We start from the raw sequence: 15874 nt of genomic DNA, 5'->3' as shown, positions 1-15874 counted from the left end.
ATCGAATTTCAATTAATGTTAAGAGTCCTCATTTGGAGACCCATTTTCATTGAGGATTTTGAATGGAGCACAACTAAATTCAATAAGAGAAAAAAATTGGTAGGTTAAATAAAGAAGCCTAATAATTATTACTTTGTGGGTGGCATCAAAGGTGTAAAAAGGAGGCATATATAAAAAGGAACCTACTTGAAATTTCTTGAAGCCATTAAGATTATAGAGTTGAAGTATGTGATTTGGCAGTAAGAGAAAAAGAGAGGCAAAATGAACTACCGTTATGGACTAAACATGCCTGCAAACACATGTAACATGACAAAACTTGCTACAATGCAAAACTTTAAACATGACATAAATATTCATTACAATACAAAACTCCAAAGCAAAGGTGAGGACTCCCAAGGCTGGAGGAAGGGCTGACTAAATCTGCAAGCCAGAGGCCTGGGTACAACGTCGTACCCAAATTGATACCTCAATCCTGCTATTTCAGCCAAAGTCACAATCACAACTCAAGTAATCCTATGTGTGGCTTGCATTGAAAAAAAAGAAAAAAAAAGTGATCCTACTACTGTCTATAAAATGTTTTGGAGAATTGAGAAAGCAAGAAATTTCATCGCACAATTTCTTATAATTCACCCCTAACCTCTGATCCAAGCACTTGAGCTTGAAATGAAGGAAGCTGAACTTATGGAGAAGGCTTTTCAGACACACAGCTGATGCTAAAAATATGTGCCTTAATCAATCTCCAAGTTGGTTCAAAAATAATATTTTTGCTGGAAATGGGCGCTGCTATTGCACACCACTCCATCGAGCCCAATCTACGAACTGCATACCACCGTAAATATTGTTGGCAAATCGCACGCCCACAGTGAAAGCCATTGCGAAAGGTGGGATTTGTTTTGCCAATGGTGATGCTTCAACCACACGTTCCAGTCCATTTATGATTTGATAGCGAGTGTTGGAAGACACAGCAAGAAAAACACCTGTTCAAGGCAACCCAATGTTCACCCATGTATATATATATATATATATATATATATATAGAGAGAGAGAGAGAGAGAGAGAGAGAGAGAGAGAGAGAGAGGAAGAGTGAAACCGATAAGTTTAATTGAGTAAATGAAAGGAAATTTATCAAAAGAAAATCCTTTCCATTCCCTTCAGGTCCCATTTCTACCCAGACGAGCAGTTCTAGTGTTTAGCCAATGCTAATGTTTTAAAAGGCTCAATTGAGGCTTATGTCAAGGCAAGGCATGCCTAAAATGCCTTTAGGATCAATCTAAAACACCAAATGCCAAAAAGGCTAACACATTACATGCTGAGGCCAATGCATTTGTACACCTTTTGTGCCTTTTTAGCAAGGCTTGCGCATTTTGGGTGTCTGATCAAGTTATATTTGGCTAGAAAAATTTAACTACAGAAATCTTAAATCTTGAAAAAAATTTCAACTTTGTAATGTCATACTATCTCGTCATGACATGTAATGAATTCAAGTTAGCTATTTTTGAATGGCGAACAAGGAGTTACAAATTATATTTGATATATTTTTTTTACATTTTATTTGAATTTTCTTAATTAATTAATTATTTTTTAAAATGTGCAATTTATTTACACATTTTTATCGAAAAATAAATTCTCAAAAGGCTCATGCCTCAATGCCTTAAAGCTTATGCCTCATCTTTGCCTAACATTGGCCGATAAAATCAGCATACTGTTATACATTAAAGAACCAGACAGAGACACCACAACCAAGTAGAGCACCAGCATATGCTCAAAAGATCAACCAGGCAAAATCATACTTTCAAAAAAATCGCACCCGAAACAAGACTAATCAACATGCACAAGATATGTTATTTTAGTATTTAATAAAAATGTGTGAAGCTATGTATACTTTTCCCTATGAGAGTTATGCAGGGGCTGATAGTGGTCTAAAACCAGTTGAGGACCAAATCAAGCAAGTCTCTACTTCTAGTCAGAACAGGTCTGGCAAAATGTATTAACAAAGGGTTATAATGCAGAACCAGAAAAGAGAGAAATGGAGAGCATGGGAGTAGGGTCCCTCTACCACTAAATAGGGAGCCAGAACAACCTAAATCAAATTCTCAGCATCCCTAGCACTAATCTTGCATATTCCCCAACCAAATCAAATTTAAACTGACAAAAGTCCCCCATAAAGTCCCAAACATTATGCCCATAATTCCTAATCCTAAACTTGGGGCTTCTGGCCTTGGCTTGTATCCTGCAGCATAATATATACACTATTTTAAGTCACATCCGCATGTACATTATACTAGATATTTCTCAAAGACTTCTCTATCCTATTTTAATTAATATTTTATTCTCTTATAGTAGAATGGATAGTTCCAAGAGTCAATCATTCAACCTGAGAACCCTACTTACTAGTTTGATGAATGGTTCGATTTAAATAAGATTGGATGGAAATGCATCTTTTTACTACAAGGATAAGTAGGCTTACAATAATGTGGGTGACAATTCCTAGCCACAGAACCATGAAACAATTTAATTATCTACAACCAATTGTTCAGCTGCCATTGGTCTATATTTTCTGTTTGTTCAATCAAATAGGCATAGCAAAATTGATCACTTAAAGAGTATCAATAATTTCTTTATGGAGCAGGAGGATAAAACCATTGACATAATACGCAATTTATGTAGTGAAAAAAAGGTATGCTAAAAATTTTGGGTACATACTTTAGCCGTAACCCTATTGTAAAGAATTCATAGAGGAGAAGAAATCATGGAGTCCTCAAAAAGTATTCTAGTCCCTACTTGCTATAAGTTTTCATGTCTATTCCTATGTTTCCTCAATTCTTAGCTATCATATGTGGCTCCTGCAATACAAACAAAATTTCTCAAGCAAAAATTTAGATGCAAAGTGCATTGACTGCCTTAAAAACTGCTTGACCACATTTTTACATGAAATTTGAAATAATAATCATTCCTGATACAAGTTTGAAGTAATTTGTGTTCTTCTCATTCAGTGATTGGGACAATTCCCAACGCCTGTTTGGATTTCTTTGCTATCAGCAGATTAGTACTGATTCTGTAACTCATAGGTGATGCACACAACATCACATGCATGTTATGTGTTGGTTATTAATTTTTCTACATATTTTGTGCATATCAACTATCAAGAGAAATCTATATATTCTTATGATTTTAAAAGTTTCTGCAATACACACAACCAAACACATCCTATACCATTGGCAACTATGGAAGTAATCCCCAAGGTTGCTAGAATCGGGATTCTAAGTGGGATCGTTGGAGGGATCTAGAGGATCGAATCATAGAATTGGATCGAGAATCGTAAGATTCTACTTTCAATGTAAAATAAATATTAAAAAATCATATATGTTGAACTTTATGACAAGTCTTATGACTAAAAACTTGATTAGTAAGAATAAGAAGTTAAAAATCCAATAAAAAGTTCAAACAAAAAAAAGAGGAAAAAGAAGAAGAGCAAGAAAATAAGGAAAAGAAGTATTAGGAAAACAGTGTCCTCTGTTGAGTCTTTTCATGAAGCAGAACAGCTTTGAAGCATATACCTCTGCAGCTCTGCGGGGCCTGCTGGCTTGGCTCTTTCTTGGCTGCTGCTGATCAAACAACAAGAAACTGTGTTGAAGAGGACTGAGGTGTTCTTGTTGAACACCAAAAAGGAAAGAGGACAAAGGACTGAGTTCTTGTCGAACACCAAGAACTCTGGTTGTCGAATACCAACACTGCTGGCTGCAGCTGATCAAACACCAGTGACCAGATGGAGGGCTCTCTGGTTGTCGAACAGCAGAGAATGTTGGTGCTGGGTTGCTAAAATTCAATGAGCATAGGACTGAGGTGTCAAACTCCAGGGAACTCGGGGGCAGATTCTACTGAATCTGTTCATCCAGGGGCTGAGAGTTATTTTGCCCAGTTTTTGAAGACTTTGGACAAAACACAAACCTTTTGGGGCCTATGGGCTAAGAAAAACATGTATTAGGTCATATTTGAAGCCCAAAAAGGATTCTTTTTTTTTAAAAAAAACACCCAATCTAGGTAAAAAAAGTAGGATCCATACGATTTTATTATTCTGATTCTTTTACGATTCTACCATGATTCTACTTGATTCCGATTTTTGTCACGACTTGGATTGTTTGGGTGAATCTGGATGGTAATCCCTGCCTCAGCTATATGTAAGATGTCCATCATGGAAATATAGGTCATGTCATCAATTTATTTTAAAAAGAAAAGAAATCGTAAAGTAAACTTTTGAAACATGCTTCAACATCAGGTATAACTGAGAGTAAAATTCACACGAAAGATAATATAGACCATAATAAATTGTTGCAAAGAACTGTGAAGGTTGTATCAAAATCAGATAAACATCCAAAAATATGAATGAACATTAGAGTTATACCCCAGAGAGCAGCACTTTTCACAAGAGGTGGTACAGGTATGTCCTCTTCAGATTTCTTCATGTTTCTAATCATGCAAAATATAATATAGTGAGTAATTGTGCTCTCCAGGAAAAAAGGTACTAATTACATAAATATACTATAAAAAAAGCTTGGTGGAAAAGCTACCACAGCAGAGAAGGGTGGAAAAGTTATTACAATTCAAGCTTCCCAACCTTCTAAATTGTACAACATGACCTACTTAAAGGCATGGTACGCTTTTAAGAATCATAGAATCATAAGTAACATGTTGACTGCTCTCTTGCCAAGTCAACTCACAGGTAATGCATTACTTGGTGATGCAAATGGCATGGAGAGAGAGACAGAGAGAGAAGAGAGTCCATTCTGTCGTATCAATTTTGAAATGAAAAATCAAATTTCAATAAATAAAAAAAAAAAAAAAAAAAAAACTAAGGTCTGTTTGGTATCACTATCAAGCCAAAATGGTATCACTATCAAGCCAAAAACAAAAACTAAAAACTAGTAACAAAAAAAAAATCAACATATTTGGTTAATATTTCTAAAGCTAACACAATTTAAAAACTTGATTGAATAAACACTCATTTTTGACATTGAATCAAATAAAATTAAAAAAAAAGTAGTTACAATAATAAAAATACAAAAAAAATGCAAATTAAAAATGTTATAGTAAAAAATAGAAATTATTATAATCATTATAATTAATTATTATATTTTAAATCTCACTTTTTAGTGCTATAAGAACAATCTTATTTTACATGAAAATTGAAAAATAGTAAAAAAGTGATTTTTATTATTTTTCATTTTTTATGGAAAATTTATGAATGTTTTTATTTTAGTTATATTTTAAATTCACATGGTCATTATTTTTTAGTTTTAATTAAAATTTATGTATAAAATGAATGATTTATCTGCGAAAGTTAATTCTAGATATTGTAGTATTAGGTTGCCAAAATAATTGAAAAGCATAAAAATCTGATTTTTAGTTTTTTTGAGAACAACCAACTGAAACAGAGAACAAGCAATGCTAACAAGTGCATTGTCATAATCTGTTTCTCAACAAAAATGAAAAACAAAAATGATACCAGACCCTAATTAACTCATTTAGGCACAGAAAGAATAAAACTTCACGATACATTCGAGCCATTGAAAGCCAACCCTCAAAGTTTGCAGTATGACAATAAGATAAAAGCAAACACAGGATTTGTCAAGAAGTGTACCGTTTTGCAGTCATGATCAAATTTGCAATGCCTTGGCCAATAAGGCCACATCCAAACCCTACTGATCCATACAATACACCCTGAATCCAGAATACAATAAACAAATATAATTAACAATACAATATACATAACAGATATTGCCACTAGAACTTTTTTCAGGCATACAGTGAAATATAAAGATAGTGCACAAAAAAATGGTATTAAAACCCCACTCCAGGGATAAGAAACATGAAGAAAGAAAAATTTAAAATCTGACCAAGAATTCAAGAAAAATAAGGAGGGAGGACTTCTCTAATAAAATTGGTGTCTAATAAGGAACGGGCAAAGTAGTCTAATTGGGTACTCATAATGTGGTACCTTATAAAAGTAAGTTGCAACCCGCTGCTTCATTGAGAATCTACAGCCTGGCCTTTCAGCTTCAAAAACGCTGCATAAGAGAAACAAATTACAACAAGTAGTTATTAATACTGCAGCATAGAGGTTCAGAGAAGAGTGATATAAGCGTCATAGGCTTAATCAAAGAGAACAGAGATAAAAGTAAGCCCTGGTATAGCATTTGGTGTACAAGCATGCAGCATGAGCAACTCAATAGAGGCTACAACTAGTTCATAGTAGCAAAACCATACTGGAAAATATTTCTTGACAGAGCAATATTGAAATTTTAAGCATTTCTAACGGTTTCACTTCTTTCAGTTCTTTGTCTTTGCATTCGCTAATTCATCAGATCTAAATGGCTGGCTACTAATACAACCACTAAGATCATTTGCAAACTCAACTAATCAACAGCATGAGTGGCATAATTACCAGTCAATTACTATTATTAGCCAAGCCTTGGTAGGTAGATAATTTATTTACTGCAGAAGGCATGCTGTAAACATGATGTTGCAGTCCTGCCACAGAATATATAACCAGATATTAAAAATGAAATCCAAATTTGTAGAATCATATTCTTCTCAAGTCCATCCAATTGTTTTCAATAAGAAAATTAAAAGTTCCCATCCCCTTCCCCAATCATCTGTTAAGTTCTTGATATTTAACCATGTGGTCAAACGTTGTTGGAATCACTGAAGTCCAGATTCTTTGGTCATATGATTCTCCATCTTGATATGCAATTATGCATAGGACTCTTATGATTATCAATCCCAATATGCATACAGCCATTGCAGGTTAGCTTAAATAAACAAGTTCACCACAAAATAGAGGGATATAATTCAATAAATAATTAACAACTTGGAAGCACAACCAAATGAATCCAGAAAACTTAAAAACATTCAACTTGTATGGAAGGGTGTTAAAAAGGATTAGAAAAAGGAATGTTAAGATAAAAAGGCACACAAAATTTCAAAGCACATGGAGGCATGGGTTTGACAAAGAAGCTCTTTCTGCTTTTGAATTTATTTATTTTTTTGCATTTTTATATCTTTAAAGAAGGAAATTCTTGCAAAAAAAAGCTAACCAAAAGTACCTCAGATGATCTCAACAAGTGATAGGGTATTGAGAAGATAAAATAAAATTTCACAACCAAACAAAGTAGAGAAAAGATATAACAAAATTTAGAGGCAATAGTAAAATGTGTTCAAGCTTTTAACATCTTTTGAGAACTTTCTTAGTTATAAGTTGGGCTGATAGCTTTTCCACTTCCAGTAAATTTATCATGTAGAAAATCTTCTGAGCTTTGCTTTATCAGACCAAAAGCGAGAAGATCAATTTCGAGCTTCTTTGTCTAACCCATGCTTTATCCACAAAGAATTATTGTTGCTCAAAACCACAGGCATTAGTACAGCAGAATAATCGAGTTTGGCCAGGCCTATAAACAGTAACTAACCAAAAAATTGTACACCATAAATTTCGAGCTACCTAATTTGAAAAACATAAATTTTGAGCCACCTAGGTTTCTTTTTGGCCACCTTCAACTGTTTCTGTACCATTTAATCATCTAATTCAAGGCTTAAATATTCAATAGTAAAAAATTTAAATTGACTTGCAAAAGAATATTTGCCTCATCTAAAGCACGTACAAAACCATTCATCGTCCAAGGAGCAAGAGAAGTAAGGATTAAGGACAATAATGAGCATAGCATTTTATACACTCAAAACCAGGAGAACTAAACTAATGATACAAGTGGATCCATTGAATAAGAAATCTTAAAATCCTGGAATGCATTATGACCTGCTAGGAAGAGCTGCACAAGCATGTTGCATCCGTCCAAAGAAACCTGTTGCTATAGATGGCTGCCCAAATCGAGCATAAGGTGCTAACATGGCTACCAAAGCAATGTCTACAACGACACCAACCAAAAGATCTGCAGCATACAACTCAAATTCCGCCCAGAAATCTTTTCCTCGTTTTTGAATTTCAGCAAATGTTGCACAACAAGAATCAATGACTATCTGCATCAACCCAAATGAATATTAAACTACAATAGTACTGTAAATACATATCCTTCTGACAATCTGGACACAGGATGAAGTCAGTCAATCCATACTTTCAAACATTCAACAATCCAGTCAATTAGAAAAAATCACACAAGGTAGTTTAGAAGACATGGTCCAGGTTGGAATGCTTGGTGGCCTATCTACAGCAAGTCACACAAGTCACAACATCAAAGTGGTCTTTGTCAAGTAACAATGACATTAAAAATTTTAAAGGTGCACTAATAGTACACAGCCTGATTCAGGAGTCAGGACTATGGTAATGCAGTCAGGAGTCTGGATGGGTTTAACATGACTTTCTTTCAAGAATCTTGGAATGTGATTAAGGGGGATTGTGGAAGATGTTTAATGATTGTTGGGATGGGTATCCTCAGAAAGAGCATTAACTCTACATTTATCACTTTGATGCCTAAGAAGAGTAGGTCTATCAACATTGCAGATTACAGACCTATTTTAGCATCCAGTGTGTATAAGATTATTGATAAAGTGTTAACTAATAGGCTGAGCGGTGCTTGGTTAGACAATTTCTAAGGCTCAAAGTTTGTTAGTGGGGTGTAGGCAGATTGTGGATGCTATATTGATTGCCAATGAGGTAGTGGAGAATCCAGAGGAGAAAGGAAAAGAGGATAATTTTGAATTGGATTATGAAAATTTGAATTTTTTGGACAAGATATCTGTGAGAAAAGGATTTGGAGAGAGGTGGCAATTGAGGAGTGGTCGCTTGTTGAATGTGTTCTTCTTTGTTATAGTGAATGGTAAACCTAAATATTGGTCTACTGTTTCGAGAAGTGTTAGACAAAGGGATCCTCTCTCTTTTTCTTTTAGTGGTTGATGTGTTCAGCAAAATGGTTGATAGGGCAGTGGATAAGGGTTTGGCGAGAGGTTTGGAAGTGCGGAGGGCGGGGATGGCTGTTTCTCACCTTCAATTTGCCGATGATACAATGTTATTTTTAGGTAACTGCAGTTCTTTTTTGAATATTTTGAGTCTCCTTCATGCTTTTGAGCAGGTTTCTAGGCTTAAAGTTAATTTGGGAAAGAGTGGCATTGCTGCTATTAATTTGACTGCCAGTCGGTTGCTCCTTTTGTTTAGCTGGTTGTGCTTAATAGAGTCAACAACAATAACTTAGTTTTTTAATTTATATGATAGTTTTTCACTTCATATGATTAAGTTGTTGTAATTATTTTTTTTTTATGATTATAAACTATTATAATATCTGCTTAGACATAGTATTAGAGAACTAATCAAAACTAACAAAGAGTCCATTTTTCATTGCATTGGATTTTCTCCTCAATTCTCTCTCTCTCTCTCTCTCAATCTAATAAAATTGAAAGTTTGAAACCACCCTCCTATTTTGTTTATTTGAACTTAAACCCTATGCAGCAACAAGTTGAGTGGGTGCAATCCCTAAAAGACCTGCCACTTTAAGCCTACTTAGATATATAATTTAAGGAGTTTTTTGTCGATTAAGTTGGGCTACAGCCCACACAAGTACATGTAGATATGCCCCTGCCTTCTCTAAATGTATGCATTTTTTGCTTTAATATCAGAAGCATCTTCTCATTTGTTTTTGCACTGCAATTTTGCATGGTAAGTGTGGAAAAAGCTTTTCATTTTATTGGGAGAAAGTTGAGTTTGTCCAAATATGGTGAACATATTGGTAATTTCCTCTTTTGGTTTTGGTAGGAAAAAAAGTTTGGTAGCATTATGGAGGTGTGCTTCTTTTGCAGTGCTGTGGGGTTTATGGTTGGAACGGAACGAGCTTATTATTTTTGGGAAGAGGCTGAATATCGTGCTGTTATGGGAAAAGATTCATTGCTTAGCTTTGCTATGTGTTTTGGATCTGAGTGCTGTAAATGACTGAGCTTCTCAAATATGCAATGATATGGTTTCCCTTTTTGGTTTGATACTTTGATTGATGTTTTTTTTGTTTACTTTTGCTATCAAAATAAAATAAAATAAAAGGAAGTTGGAGGGATTTTTCAACTTGGATTTTTTTTTCCTCATATTTTAAAATGTCCTTCCACTGATTAATAATTTAAAAAAAATTCACTGAGGGATAAATTAGTGAATAGGCATATCCATATATAACTGCATCAATAATTATTTTGTTAATTTTTGCACCCTCCTTTCTATAACTGCTGACCTACAAAATCCGCAAAGCACGGGCTAATTTTTAAAAATGAAAGGAGGGAGCAGCTAGTATTTGGTCCTACTACCAATTTAAAAGTGACAAACCTCTGTTCCAACTTTAAAAAGAAATGCAGGATCCACAAGCACTCGGTTACGAAGCATAGAGCAGTGCCTCATTGCGAAGCCTAGGGGCCAAACTGAACCCTGCCATTCAAATGTCAAAATATGGGCATCAATTGTAAACTATTGGGGGAAAAGAAAAACAATATAACAGTCCATTTTTCAGTATATTGTGCAACAAATGAAGAGGTCAACTCAACCAAAACCGAAATGGAGTATTTTATTTTTTTTTGAACGGTGAAATGTAATATTAGGCTTACTGAAGTGAAAATTTCAGTTTCCTTCTTAATCAACCAAAAATAATCACACCCTTAAAACTGAAGGTTCTCTATATTCACATTTTCCCAGCAACCAAACAGTCGACCAAGGAAATAAAATCGAATTCAATCACAAGTTCATCTAATTTGAATTTCTCGCCCAGCTGAAACATCACAATCAACCTGTAACTTTGAGAGTGACTTATTTTCTACTTCGCAGGGCTTCTCATCATCAAAACACAGCCTAAAAGTAGGGACTATAACTCAAACACAAAAATTCTAATTTAAAAGTTTTTTTGCAACGGAAACACGCAACAGTCAACCACCTGCGAATCCAAGTACCGCAGAAGAAGAAGTTTGCGAATTCCCGTACTTTTCGCCGCCTCTAACATATCCAAAGGAAGCTTAGCCCCTCGAGTTTCTGTCTCTCTCATCACCTCTTCCAACTTCACTATCGGCCCAAACTCTTCTTCCTCTGTCCCTCCTTCACCGTCATCGCCACTGCCCCAGCCCCCCTCGCCGCCACCTCCCGGCGGAAACTTCCCCTTACCGTCGCCGCCGCCTCTGCCTCCGCCACCGTTTCCATTATCAGCCTTTGGCACAGACCCATCCGCAAAAGCCCTAGGCTCCTCACCTTCCGAGATCGTGACCGCGTTCGCCGCGGAATCGAGTCTGGAGCTTCCGTGTTGGAACTCTTGATTCTTTTTCACCGGCAGATGTGAAGTCGAGATCTTCGAGGGATTCGGAAGACCGAGATTGGGGCTTGTGCCGTGTCCGAAAAGTCTCGCGGTTGCCATCGAACTTGTTCTCCATTGCTTCGACGTACCGATCTCGGAAGATGAATCGGCAACATGAGGTAATAGGAAGTTCGATGGTGAGCAAACGGCCATGATCGTCGCTGGAACCTGCAACTTTTCTCGACGACGGAAGAGCCGAAAGCCGATCGACCTGTGAGAGTAAACAGAAGAGAGGGAGAGGGAGAGGGAGAGGGAGGAAGGGAGGAAGGGAGGCGGAGGGCGGGGCTTAAAAGTTCCGTTGCTGCGAACGTCATCAAATCAAATGCGCCGTTAATTGGGCGCAGATGGGCCCAAGCCCAGCCATATAAACTCGTGTTTTATAAACTCGATTTGAATTCCATTGTTATGAGCAGCCGGGCAGTCCATTCGAATTGGATTTGGTTGGAGGAAAATAAAAAATAAAATTGATTTTTTAAATATTTCCTATTTACAATAAATAAAAATAAATATTATTTAAAAAAAAAATAAAAAAAACTATTAAACATGTTAAAATTGATTTTTATTGGAATTTCAGACAAGAAAATTAGCTAGATGCTTTCGAGGAAAGATAGCCTAAATGATTTATTGCGTGGATTAATTTGGTTGTACAGATCTTAAGTTTGATTCAAATACTGATTTTATTTGATTTGTTTTAAGCAATGTGACGGCAAAGAAGAATTTACTACCTAAAAATTTAGATGATGCAAATGTTATAGAGAGCTTTTTCGAATTGTATTCAACATTATGTTGACATCAATCTAGATGAATTGACAGTCATTCTAAAATAAATGTTGTATTGATTAATAATAGTTCCAAATCAAATAAGTAGCCAACATAGAGTTTAAATTCAAATTTAACTTGGAGAAATATATTCAAATCATCAATTGTTTGAGACCATAAATTGTAGTTTTTTTTTTATCTAATGAGTAGAAATTTTTTGAAAGATCCTTCTCAAAAAATGTTTTTGATTGTGGTTCTAATAAATTGAATGAAACACTTCTTGGACAATTTTTGAGTAAGTCACCTCCATTTACATATGTTATGAATACTCTTGAGAAAACAAGCTGGTGAAAATGAAATTTACTCTTTACCTTCTAGTGCTTTTTATCTTCAAATATGAAAGAGGATATGATTTCGATTCTTGAAAATACGCCCTGATTCATTGGTAATAACCCTATTGTCTATTAGAATGGCAACCTAATAGTGACTTGGGGACTCTTAAATTGTAAAAGATCCCTATATAGGTAAAGTTTTGTCACATTCTATTGGTATATTGGACCTAAATTGGTTTAGGTTGTATAAGATCTCTTTATCTAGATTCAATTACTAGACAAATGAGGAATTTATCTTTTGCTAAATATGTGTTGATGTTGAATAAGGAGCTTCATATTTTGTTGATCTCAAAATTTTAAATGGGCCAAATGGAGAATTATGTTATTGAATATGCATGGAAGCCTTTGAAATATACCAAGTGTTTGAACTTTGGTCATGTTGCTAAAGAATGTAAGGTAAATAAAAAAAAAAAAAATGGATTGCTAAGCTAGAAAATGATAAAATGACAATTACTATTTTGGAGGTTAAGACACCAAAGGAACTTGAAAAAAAGTGATGTTCAAGGTTCAAACTCTTTTGCTATATTGCAAAAAAAGGAGTTTACCTAGACTTCTATAGTTAAAAAGTAAGATTCTAATGTTTTACTTGCAATTAATGCCAATAACTTCTTGGATAGCTAAGTTTTCCTTCCAGGAGTGTCATTAAGAATGGTAAGGCATTGGAACCTTGCAGGATAGTAAACTTCATGAAAATAGGTCATTAGCTCAATCTTCTATTGTTGTTAGCCCTTCACCTCATGGTGAAAACAATGTCATATCAAACACTATAGATTTTGAACAATCTAAGAGTGTTTAGTGCAACAAAAACTCAAGGTATGACCTAACGAGAAATGGGAAGAAGAAAAAGGGAGGAAAAAAGTCAAGCCTCCTAGAAACAAACTTAAGTCTAAAGAAAATAATAACTCCTAGTCTAAATGATTTGCTCAATGGCTTTTTGGAGCATAAAGAGTCTCAATAATCCTTAAAAACTAAAAGAAGTTCGTAGATTTATAAGGACTAATAAGTTGCAAATGGTTTGTATATTGGAAACAAAAATAAAACATATAAAGTTTGTAGAGACCCCATCTTAGTTGGGTTTTTTGGCATAACTATGAAAGGGGTTAAAAGGATCTAAAAGCATGAGTGGGCTATAACCAAAATACAGTAAATGTCTTTGATATTAGAAATCATAAGCAATTTGTGACTCTCCTTCAATTGGATGGAAAACAATTTTTGGTAGCATTCTTGCATGCACCAAATACAACATGAGAAAGAAAGGTGCTTTGGGATTATCTAATCAACCTATATTTGTCAGATAAGGACTATTTGTTGGAATTTGTGTATTCCCAAGAGGGGGGGTGAATTGGAATTTAAAAATTTATTGCCTAGGTTAAACTAATCTAGCAGTAGTACATTCACAACCTAAGGTCTGTCTATGCAATTCCAAATGCGGAGATAGATATAACGTGCGGAAATTTAAACCATGCGCAACATTCACCGATCATAACATACATGTGCGGTAAATATAAAGAGCATAAATAAAAATAAGACACACGATATGTTATCAGGGTTCGACCAACTGTGCCTACGTCCCCGCCCCTAACTCGTAAGCTCGAGGATTCCACTAATAGCTCACTTAAGGGTGGAGCGGCACTGTTTACAATCAGATCAAATTAACACAAGGCTGACCTCAACCTTAACTAGGTTAATTAGCGGGGTTGACCTCAACCTACATGCCTTAATAGGACGACGCACCTAGCTTTCCTAACCGGGTCTAAGCCAATTCGAGACTATTCCAAGACTAGTCTCCCTCTTCAGGCCCGTGCCTGGAAATATAACAAATGTGTATATAATCAAATGGTACAGTGATTGTGCTTTCGTGTAAAGCAGATATGTACCCAAATGCGAGCAATAACAAAACCACAATATGATTCAAAATGTAAGCTCAATGTGGTATAGATGGTTCAACTCTCAAAAGTATTTTCTATCAGTGTAATGCATACATGAGAGTGTCAAACAAGCAATCTTTGTATCACAAGATATTCAGCCAATAGGTTCACAAAAAGATGTCAAGTTTCAAGTATTTCAATCAGTAGGGTATCTCAAGCATGTAAATATCAATTAAAGTACATGCTTGGTTTGCAAAAGATGTGTAATCTTTGTACTTAGCAAATAATATATGAGTGAAAGAATATTGCAACAAAGACCACTATCTTATAAACAAATATCTCTTCAAATATATTTATCAATATAAAGCACACTAGATATTTGAAAATGATTTTGAAAAGATTTTGTAAACAAAATACTATATGATCTTTTTAATATATTGCAATGAAGGTGCAAGTTTAGAAGATAAAATAAAGTCTTCTTAGGATAGACTTATCAACAAAGTCCCCTAAGAATCCTTAGGTTTTTGCTCTCAAATAAAATCGTGTCAAGCAAGTAAAACAAGGAGAGCAAACCTTTCCAAACACACACTCAATCTACTTACAAATGATGTAGACACTAGTAAAAGATAAACATGAGTGAATGAGGCCAAAAAAATGAGTAGTATAGGCTTTTGGGTTTTCAGAGAATTTCCTTTAATCAAAGTAGTTAATCCATGCTAATTTTCTCAAATGATCTCATATATATAGGCATAGGAGAAAATATGACCGTTGGGGACCTATTGGGTATTATTAGGGAAGTTTAATGATGTTTAAAGCATTTTAACCCTGTTTAAAAAATATTTAACTGTGGTAAAAATTAGGACAACCCGAGAGGTCCGGTCGACCAGAGCAAGTTCGGTCGACCAGGACTCAAATGGTTTGGTCGACTAGGAGAATTTTGAACTGAATGGTCGGTCGACCGAAAGTGCCTTTTCAAAGGCGATTTTCCATTTTTACGGAGGTTCGGTAGACCGAGCCAATTTGAATTGGCTGGTTCGGTCGACCAGATCGCTGAGAATTTTTCCGAGGACCCTTGGTCGACTAGGTAGTTGGAGTACAAAAATGGTTCGGTCGACCAGATGGTCAAAATGTTGACCAAAGAGGGTTTCGGTCGACCGGGGCATTTTGAACTGAAATGGTTCAGTCGATGGTCAAAATGTTGACCAGAGAGGGTTTCGATCGACCGGGGCATTTTGATCTGAAATGGTTCGGTCGACCGGGACCTTGGTCAACAGTTGACCCAGGTCTGGTTCGATCGACTAGCCAACATGCCAAAATGAACTATGTTGGCTAGTCGACCGAAAGTGCACCAAGTGTGCGTTTCGGCCCCGTTTCAACACACATTCACTCTATTCAAGTTCCTAACATACATAGGTGCAATGGTGAGTGTCCTAGGGTCATTTTTGTCCAAAATAAAGACACCAAAAAAGTTTGGTGTCGGTCGATCGAAGGGTAAACCCTAAGGTCATTTTGGTTTACGGTTTGTTTAAGCTTACATAAT

At 35.5% G+C, this 15874-nt stretch overlaps 1 protein-coding gene across 1 annotated transcript; it reads right to left on the bottom strand.

Annotated features, from left to right (window-relative positions):
- Positions 1–316: 316 nt before the first annotated feature.
- Positions 317–11726, bottom strand: LOC131149666 (protein RETICULATA-RELATED 1, chloroplastic). Its single transcript, XM_058100309.1, has 7 exons — positions 10905–11726; positions 10307–10405; positions 7808–8028; positions 5996–6065; positions 5639–5718; positions 4403–4467; positions 317–977 (listed from the first exon to the last, which is right to left on the bottom strand). The coding sequence occupies exons 1-7, from the start codon at positions 11466–11468 to the stop codon at positions 784–786; spliced, it is 1293 nt and encodes a 430-aa protein (XP_057956292.1). The 5' UTR covers positions 11469–11726; the 3' UTR covers positions 317–783.
- Positions 11727–15874: the final 4148 nt, after the last annotated feature.

Source organism: Malania oleifera, chromosome 2 (assembly GCF_029873635.1).
Source record: "Malania oleifera isolate guangnan ecotype guangnan chromosome 2, ASM2987363v1, whole genome shotgun sequence".
NCBI lineage: Eukaryota > Viridiplantae > Streptophyta > Magnoliopsida > Santalales > Ximeniaceae > Malania > Malania oleifera.
This window is presented reverse-complemented; position numbering and strand designations above follow the sequence as displayed.